This window comes from Anabas testudineus, chromosome 18 (genome assembly GCF_900324465.2).
Source record: "Anabas testudineus chromosome 18, fAnaTes1.2, whole genome shotgun sequence".
Classification (NCBI taxonomy): Eukaryota; Metazoa; Chordata; class Actinopteri; order Anabantiformes; family Anabantidae; genus Anabas; species Anabas testudineus.
Genome location: NC_046627.1, coordinates 13,092,272 through 13,101,976, shown reverse-complemented (window position 1 = coordinate 13,101,976; position 9,705 = coordinate 13,092,272). Strand labels below are relative to the sequence as shown.

At 38.3% G+C, this 9,705-nt stretch overlaps 2 protein-coding genes across 2 annotated transcripts; one reads left to right on the top strand and one right to left on the bottom strand.

Moving 5' to 3' along the window:
* The first annotated feature begins 42 nt into the window (after positions 1-42).
* Positions 43-4,905, top strand: LOC113168210. Its single transcript, XM_026369200.2, has 3 exons — positions 43-1,035; positions 1,872-2,218; positions 3,821-4,905. The coding sequence occupies exons 2-3, from the start codon at positions 1,880-1,882 to the stop codon at positions 4,685-4,687; spliced, it is 1,206 nt and encodes a 401-aa protein (XP_026224985.1). The 5' UTR covers positions 43-1,035; positions 1,872-1,879; the 3' UTR covers positions 4,688-4,905.
* LOC113168211 lies at positions 1,941-8,866 on the bottom strand. Its single transcript, XM_026369201.1, has 8 exons — positions 8,620-8,866; positions 7,706-7,911; positions 6,255-6,420; positions 5,843-6,049; positions 5,551-5,717; positions 5,373-5,462; positions 5,140-5,271; positions 1,941-2,053 (listed from the first exon to the last, which is right to left on the bottom strand). The coding sequence occupies exons 2-6, from the start codon at positions 7,907-7,909 to the stop codon at positions 5,439-5,441; spliced, it is 768 nt and encodes a 255-aa protein (XP_026224986.1). The 5' UTR covers positions 7,910-7,911; positions 8,620-8,866; the 3' UTR covers positions 1,941-2,053; positions 5,140-5,271; positions 5,373-5,438.
* Between the last annotated feature and the right edge of the window lie 839 nt (positions 8,867-9,705).

The window sequence follows — 9,705 nt, the reverse complement described above, 5'->3', positions numbered from 1 at the left end:
TGCACTGTCTAATGTGATTCCAATGCAGCAGCGCTGTCATTAATTCTACTTTTACAAAGTAAGTAGTTCTTAGTTTTTATTGAAACTGTCTTAAAGGTGATAATCCTATTTTCTATTTATTACTGACATCGTAGTGGGTTGTGGAGTCGCTCTGGATTGAATTATATTAAGGAGCGAATCTTAAAGTAGAAATATTCACCTTTCTGACAGTTTTTATACACAGAAACAGAAGAAACATTAAAGTGTACTGATAAATCTAACAATGTATCCAATGAGTGTTTGTATTATTGACTCTTAATACAACAGTACTAAAAAGAAAATCTTGTCCTAATTGTGCGTCTAGATTTAAAAGCAGAGGAGTCAGTTATATGAATTTGTCCTTTTTGTCACAGTGACTTATTTCTCTTAAATACTACAGCTGGTTTTATAAATACTGAGCAGACTAAACACCTGTTTCTGTCAATGAACTGATGAAGTGTTAGCTATGTGAGGTGGTTAATCTTTTTTCTACGGAGAGCTGGGGGACCACCGAAGACCAAGTCCAATTCTTAATTTTGTATTTACTGCTTTATAGCTCTTTGTGAGGAAATGCCGGACACATGGAGGAAGGTGTAGCTTCAATGGGACAACTGTACTTGCAAAAGTGAGACATCTCCATCAGGCTCACCTGTTTTTTTTTTTTTAGTCAATTGTCACAACTTTGATTATAAACTTGGAGACAGTTACACCTCCTACTGTGTCACAGGGTCATGGCCCATGACTCTTGAACTGAGGACTATGCAATGGTTCATTACTGATATAACAGCAAATATTCTGTTTCTGTCTGTTTTTTGCTTACTGTGTATTTTCTGTCAGTGATCACAGGGCACTGCGGGCACTGACAGTGAATACATCCTCTCTCTTGTTGTGCTCCCTGCTTGTAAACTGCTGAATGTGTTCCTTTTCATACTTCCTCTCTTTTTAAGGAAATATGTCTGGTTTCTTTTGCTATATTCACTCGAAGACACTGTTTGTGCTGCAGCTTTTGGAAGGGCGGTAAGTTTTACTTGTTTTTTTTTTTTGTTTTTTTTTACATTTACATTTGATGCAAGTTCATTGAGTTTATCACGATTTGATTTCAAATAACAAGAAACTGCTTTTTACAAATAAAAAACCAAACACCACTCAAAAAATAAAATTTATCTTAAAAAACAAATGCTACGGTACTTTATTAGCATCTTGGTTATAGATATCTGGGGGTATATATTTATATGTTTATGACTGTATACGTGTACATATGTAAGTATGTATGTAAGTATGTATAGGCATACACATAGAGTACTGGCAGATGTTAACACGGGTATGCACAGGTCTGCACACTTATCCTGTACATTTTTTATCTGTTGACTTCTGTTCTTCATATCTACTTGTTCTGTCTCTCTATGTAAAAGGAAGCAGGTACATCAACACATTTCATTGTACACTGTACCATGTACATTTGTGCATATGACAAATAAACTATCTTATCTTATCTATCTTATATTCAGGACTTGCTTCATAAGTCATATACTCAGCCACTGTGGGCACATTTTAAGTCAACAAAATATACAGGCAAACCATGTAAGTGGCCACATAAGCTACAAATGTGTAACTTTTTAAATAGTGTACTGAATAAAATTAAGATTTAAAGATAATTTAGGCATTTTTTTCATTAAAAGGCAGAGCAGATCCATAATGAGCAAATAGTGCAGCCCTTTTTTGCTACGTTTTGCTTAAAAACTTTAAAAATCTGACTGGAGCTCTATGCACACAGCTGTGAGACGTCTTAACCTCGACAAACTTCAGCCTGACTTAACTAAATTTTAGTTCTTTCTGTTCTGTTTTGACTTAAGCACACTGTATGAAGATGGTGTTAATGATGACACGGTGTTACCTGGTCATTACTGCCCTCCTCCTGCTGTCCGTCATTCCCACTGCAGTAACCGAAGTAGTGAAGTCGATGTCAGACTGTGACCAGTTCCTTCTCGACGGAGCTCCGCCACACGTCCCAGGGGTTTTGGAGGATGGGAAAATCCTGGACCAGAACCGATACAAACCCATTTGTCAGACTTATATGAATAAAAGAAGATTTGTGACCCTGTACGACATCAAGAACAGGATCCCTGTGTTTTCTGCTATCAAGTACAGAGGGCAACATGATAGTAGGAGACCCCAAAACAGGTGGAAGATAGAACCACAGGTAGGGATGTGCCAAGCTGCTAATTATAATTACTGCTATAAATTTAAGTACTAGTAAAGTACAACAATATCCAAGCTAGTGGTATGGCTGTATAAATAGGAATGAAATATTCCACCAATTATTGTACAGATTTGGGAACAGAAACTGGTGAGAGTAGGTGATTTCTTAGTACTAAAACCACCACATTTGTGGTTTTAAATGAAATGTCTGCTCAGCAATTTGAAGCAATCAGTCCATTACAACTTTATTTGTAATCTGTGTTAAATAATATTTAACACAGATTAGTGCTTTAAAAGGCGATTCATTGTTAATAGGAGGCATTTGTTGATTTTCCATAAGCTTAATTGAGCCTGGAAGTTTAGAAAAATTATATATACATTTAGTTAGGTTTTAACTATAAAGAAAGTTTACAAAGAGTAAACTTCTTTTTTCAGCACAAATGTAAAGGTTGACAGTGAGGCAGCTCAGCGTGCAGAGGTGGGTAGGTGGTTCCACCATTGTGGAACCACAAAGCTGAAAAGTTTTGTCTGGGATCTTCTGAGGTGAGATGAGGGGGCCACGAGATGTTCTTTGCAAAGAGCAGTGAGTGAGAGGGATTGTAGACCAGGATGAGGGAGTCTAGCTGGAGCTGTTGAGTTGACCACTTTGTAGACAGGAGTCTGGACTTTGAACCTGATGCAGCATCTGCAGGAAGCTAGTACAGAGAAAAGTGGTGTAAAGTATCCTTTTGACTGATCAAAATGAGACCTGGACCCTCTTAATCTGGAGGGGTTTGATGGTTGGTTCATGCTGGTTACCCCTTCAGTAAAGCGTTGGAGTAGTCTGCACAATGAGTTGTGTTTTATAATTTGAAAAGGGCAAATCTGAATGCCCTTGAGACAGACGAGTTGTAAAGCTCAGTTGATCATCTATGATGATCAGGTTCCTGGCAGACTCAGTTGTAAAAATCACTGTGAACCCGATGTTGATCCTGATTTTGTGTGGTATCCAAAATCTGGCTGGGAAAACAATAATTTCTGTCTAGGAGAGGTTGAGCTGAAGAGTTGTGCTGAGTGTCGTCAGCATAGCAATCCTAGGAAAAGGCATAAGACTGTATAATAGAACCTAGTGATGTAGTATAGATGGAAAGAGTAGAAGACCAAGAGCTGAGCCCTGCGGCATGCCAGTGGAAAGGCAGTGAGAGAAGTATTTGAGATAACGAGGGTGGATGCGTCATCCTTGGTCCGAGTTGTGGAGGGTAGAGGAGTAACTTGAAAGTGGAAAAAAGCCTCCTGGTGTTAGTGGAGTTTGCCGTAGTAGTACTCTTTTTGGCGCTGTGAGAAAACGACACCAGCAGGTTCTAATATTTCGCAAGGGCAGATGGAGTCTTGGACTTGTGCCACTTTCTCTCAGCACTCCTGAGCGTGGTGCGCTGTTCACAGATCTGGTTAGTGAGCCATGAATTAGAAGCTGATGTATGGGCCTCGAAAGCATGGGGCAGAAACTATCCAGACGAGTTAGATTTTAAAACATAAGGACATAATTTCTATGCATCATTTTCTAAAATATACAGTTTAACTAAAACTTTGCCTGTGTAACCAACCAATCTTTGATCTCTTACAGCTTGAGAAAGCTGATTATGACAAGAACATGTTGGATGATAAAGGCAGTATCAACAAGCACCAGGCTGGGAAAATGGATTACAGAAACAATAGGACATTTGACCGAGGCCACTTACTCCCAAGCGCTTATGCATTTAATAAAACCGACAAAATTTCAACCTTCACTCTGACCAACATTGTTCCACAAGCAGCGACATTCAACCAGGGAAGCTGGAACAAAATGGAGAAGTGCATCAAATGTGTTATGGACAAATACTGCAAAAACAACAATAACAATACTGAAGGCTTTGTGGTGACTGGGGCACTGCCCAGCTCCAACAACACCCTCAACAACAAGATTAATATACCGTCCATGCTGTGGTCGGCTTTCTGCTGCTACAGCTCTAACATGAATATGTGGCTAGCAAGTGCCCACTGGGGCACCAATGTTCCAGATGAATCTGAAACTGAATATCTGCAGACTAAGACTCTGTCAGAGCTCCATCACGAACTGAGCACAGCGGACTCAGAGTTCAAGGTGTTTCCTGGAACACGCTGCCCTCTTCACAGAACTGTTACCAGGTTTTACCCAACAAGTAAAAACTGCTATTGCCCATCATCCATTTCACCCAATGTCACATCTCAGCCGTTCACCACAAAGTCTGGATCTCTAATGTCTATCTCGAGTCCACCTGCGTCAACAGCTAGCACAGCTGCTATCACGTCTGCCTCTACATCTATCTCTAGCCCACCCGCCCCGACATCTGGCCCAATCATTACAACATCTGCAACTGGCTCTGATGCAGCAACATCACTTCCTCTAACTGGAGCTGCCTACCTTTGGCACACTCACATTTCCACATCTGACCCCCACAAAACTAACCCTTAAACCAAAGACTTGTCATTCGTCATTGTTGAAAAATCAATCTGCTCTTTTATGTGTTTCGATTATACTATTTGAAGAATATTGTTCACAGTTTATTGAATTTGTCCTTTTTTGTATATTTTGTATTAAACTGTATTATAAGTGTTTGTTACAACAAGTGTTTTGCATTAAGTCTGATAAAAAGGAAATAAACTCCTTGCCCAACTGGCAACTTCACTTTGCCCGTTGTCTGATGAGATGACTGATATTGCAGAGAAAGCAGCACTCTAGTTTGTCCGACCTGCTGTAAAACATGAAAGTAACGTTGGACTGAGAATCTAGAGACACTATTTCATGTATCAGCACTTCTCTGGGTGAAATATGCAACTATCTCTGTAGCAACATCAGAGATAAGTAACACAAAGCTGATCTCCGTGCCTGAATCTGTGGACTGCTGATCAGCGGAGCATCCTCACCTTATTTCCAGGCTTTAGTGTTGTTTTTCCTCATCAGAGGAATCGCTGTCATCCAGATTTAGAGAAATCTCATTCCACACCTCTTCCTCTTCCTTCACTACCTACAGGGCAGCAGGGTCCATCCACATATTCCTGTGTGTATACAAACAGATTATTTCTCATGATTTGCACCCAGAATGAAACATAAGTGGGCACAACAAGTCAAGGAACTCATTACTCTTCATACTTTTTACCTTTATGTGTTAAACACGTCCTCCATTTGTTTTTATTCATTATGAATTTCAGCCCTTCATATTCTTTTAAGGACATGCCGAAGAGATGGCCTAAGAAGAGGAAGGAGATGGATATAATTTTGATGAGAGATGTGTGTTACGTATTCATTCATTCATTTTGATTCAGTGATACACCTACTCTTTTTGCACAGTTCTTCATCAACACTCTGGACATCTCGGGAGTTTGTGTCACGTAGAGGCATCTGTTCTTTGTCTCTCTGATGATTATACCATCGTCCTCGCTTGGGGGCGACATGATTTTATCAAGGACAGCTTCCTTGAATCCATCTATATAAAACTGTTTTCCTTTGATTTACATTAGATATGAAGAGTTAGTACAGTGAACATAGGTAGATATGTTGAGTATATTAATTCTACTTCATGTATTTTCCATTTAGTTAGTTATGGTTTAAGTTTCTTTCTTTGCTTACTGCTGGGCGGCGTGATGCATTGAGGAGCAGTAGAGACAGAGGGTAACGAGGCACAGGAGGAGACGCAAGGAGTGGTATGACAGGAAGAAGAAGAGGAAGGAGGAGTATGACAGGAGGCTGAAGAGGAGGAAGCCACAGCTTCAGCTGCTGAGTCTTCTGCAGCTGTTGGGCCATTTTTGCTGTCGTTTGCTTGCAGGGAAAATAGCTCTGCAATTTTAAAAAATATAGGGCATCATGTGAGAGTGTTTCATTAATCAGCTCCAACTAATCATTGTAATGACTGTTATACTGTTCATACTCCACAGATAAGAAACAAATGTACGTCAGGGTAAAGTTATATAGACTTCTCAAAGGTAAAGCAGTGAGTTAATTTTTCTTTTATTTATGCCATGTTAAAAAGACGACCTCTTACTTCTCACCAGGTCCTCGTACAGTTTCCTCATCTTCTTCAGGACTTCAAAGACAACCCCATCCATCTGTTCAACGTGGTGGATCATGTCGCTGGTCACTTGTCCCTTGTTGTCTTGATGCCCCAGGAAGAGGATGGGGTTGTACCCCAGTACATTCAGTTTTGAAATCTACAAAAATAATACTCAAATAAATAATTTGATTTGTCAAATAAGCATCAAAGACAATAACAGAACAGTGTTTTTGTCTTTGTTTAGTTTTTAAATTTTCAAATGTCAGGAAAATTAATTTTTTAAGGAATTCACAAATAACAACCAAATAAGTTTCATGTACATTGCTGCATTCATCTTTCCCTCGATCCTCACTAGTTCAGTTCCTGCTGCTGAAAAACATCCCCACAGCAAGACGCTGCCACCACCATGCTTCACTGTAGAGATGGTATTGGCATCTGACCAGAGAATTTTATTTCTCATGTTTTGAGAGTCCTTCAGGTGCTTTTTGGCAAGCTTTTACTGGAGTGGTTTCTGTGGCTATTTTACTATACAGGCCAGGTGAGTGCTGCAGAGATGGTTGTTCTTCTGTTTCCACAGAGAAACGCTGGAGATCTTTTAGAGTGGCCATCAGATTCTTGGTCACGTCCCAGACTAAGGCCCCTCTCTTTTGATAGTTTAGTTTGGCCGGGCAGCCTGCTCGAGGAAGAGTTCTGGTGTTTCCAAACTTCTCCCAGTTACAAATGATCTGTATCGTACAGATGTATTGTATTGAGGCCAGATCTCGGAGGTCTACAGACAATTCCTTCGACGTAAGGGCTTAGTTTGTGCTCTGACATGCACTGTTAACTCTGGGATCTTATACAGACAGGTGTATGCCTTTTATAAATCATGTCCAATCAACTGAATGTCCCACAGGTGGACTACAATCAAGCTGGAGGAACATCTCAATGATAATCAGTGGAAAGAGGATGCACCAAAACCCAATTTTAAAAGTTGTGGCAATGACTTAGGTACATAACGTATGTCACATGTGATTTCTTTTACAATTTGCAAACCTTTTAAACAATCTTCTTTCACTTAGACATTATAGGGTATTTTTGTAGAATTTTAAGGGGGAAAAAATTAAAAAAATGAAAATTAAAAATTTCATTCATTTTGGAATAAGGTTGTAACATTACAAAACGTGGAGAAATGTGAATACTTTATGGATGTACAGTGAATTATGCATTTAGAACTCACATACACAACTACCTAACGCAACCGGAGTCTAATCTGATGGCCACTTGGCAGATGGAGTTAAGAGACTTACTTTAATGCACGTCAATGATGGTTAGTTATATTTTATTTATGCAGCACTTTCCATGTCTACCTCTTACTTGATAATGTCAGATTCTCAAACATGCATATTCATTTGACAACTTATATTAATTTATTCATATTCATATGAATTATGATCCCTTACAGAGTTCTGGGCAGAGTTTACAATCCTACTGGAATTACAGTGTTTCTTCACAGAGGCCGCCCAGCTGGTGTTTATCAAGTCATTGTGTTTCTTTTTTAAACTCTGCTTCACGTCTAGGTGAGACAGGCCGGCACTGCAGGTCTTCAGATTTATCCGGTTCATGGTTTGACAGAAAAGGCACTCCTTTATTTTAGGCTTTGTCATTTCTGTTAAAAAAAAGAAAAGACAAGAAAATATTACATATGACATACATAAGTGTTATTTCAGGTCTGGTTCCATAGGGTGACTTCAGTTTTGATTTCAAAGAAAATCATGTTTAGTGATTTTGTGTGCATGTTCTCTCTTCACATTGCAAATAATGTGAATTAAATCAGATATTTTTGCTCCTCTGTGACTTAGATCTCATTTTTAAATGGAAATGTGATCAATCCACATGTTTTCAGATCAGTTCTGAGACCCTTTTGTTGTTATGTTAAAACTACAGAATACCATTTTGTTCATTTTATATATTATTTGCTAACAAATTGCGGTTATTAAAAGTAAACAAACAAATGTTTATAGACCAGACCAGGATGCCTAATTAAGAAAAACTAATTAAAAGCACTACTTCCGGTTGTTGCTGCTCACCTGTGCTAGCTGTAGCAACATGTTAGCTCCCTTTTTGTAAAATTAACGTGATACAACCAGGTGTCAAACCTGTTTCTACTACAGATGATGAGGGACAACATGAGAAAGAGACACATTAAGCTAATTTACCGACAGACTAAGGTGAAATAAATCGTCTGAAGCACAAACAGACTTGAACACTGAACCCAGCAGGATGTTCAGACCAACACCACACTGATGTGATCTCATTATATATTATAAATTATATATTATAATATATTATATATTATCTTTTAAATCACAGCTACCTGGTTCCTTCTGGTTCTGTTGTTCTTTACAGATGCGGGTTTTCCTCCGTCGGCTGCTTGTCAACAAAATGAGCGTTTTATGTAAACAAGTTAAGTTTAGATTTAAAGATATGTTAGTTTTATTTCGTCCTTCTTTGGTAGATAATGGAAATTATAACATTGACAGGACTAATCTGTGATTTAAGTTCATATTGTAACACATTATTATCATAGCTAAACATTCTTCTTCGTCTCCTGCTGCTGCTTCTTCTTCTGTTGTTTATTGGCAGCTGACAAACAGCGTAAAGGTGCTTTACCGCCACCTTCTGGTTCAGAGTGGATGTGACTTAATCATATTAGATTGAATCAGATTTGTTTGGTTTGTTTGCACCAGAGGTGGCTAGAGTAGCCAAAAATTGTACTCAAGTAAGAGTAGCTGTACTTACAAAATAATATTACTCAAGTAGAGGTAAAAAGTAGTCATCCAAAATATTACTCAAGTAAGAGTAAAAAAGTATTCGGTGAAAAGACTACTCAAGTATTGAGTAACTGTTTTATTGTAATGTCTGATTTATTTAGTTATTTTCTTAGAAACTATGTAAACACTGCAGCCAGTTAAAATGATAATGCAGACATTCCAAATAATAAAATAAAATGAATGAGTAAAAACATATCACAACATAAAGAATACATTTTTGAACAATTAAAGTTTTCCAGTATATACTGAGTTGACCTCCAAATGGCAGCAAACAACAGAGGGCTCACTTTATAATAAACTGTTTGCATGTTTGGCATTTTCACTCAGTGAAGTGAAGGTTAAGCTTCAGTAGTAGTTGGTTTTCAAGGTTCTTGGAGTGAAGTGAGTGAAGGAGGATTGATCGAAATAACAAAATCCATACACAGACACAAACAGTACAGAACGGAAACTGTCTGATACAGGATACAACGTTATTAACGACATATATAATAAACCAATTGTTCTATACAGGACACAGTGACGCTACCACATTTCTGTATTTACTTATACAGTAAAACAAATTTAAGAAACTTATATTTTTAGCCTCTAGCTTACTTGCTAATTAAATACGCTAGCACTGCAACACTAAA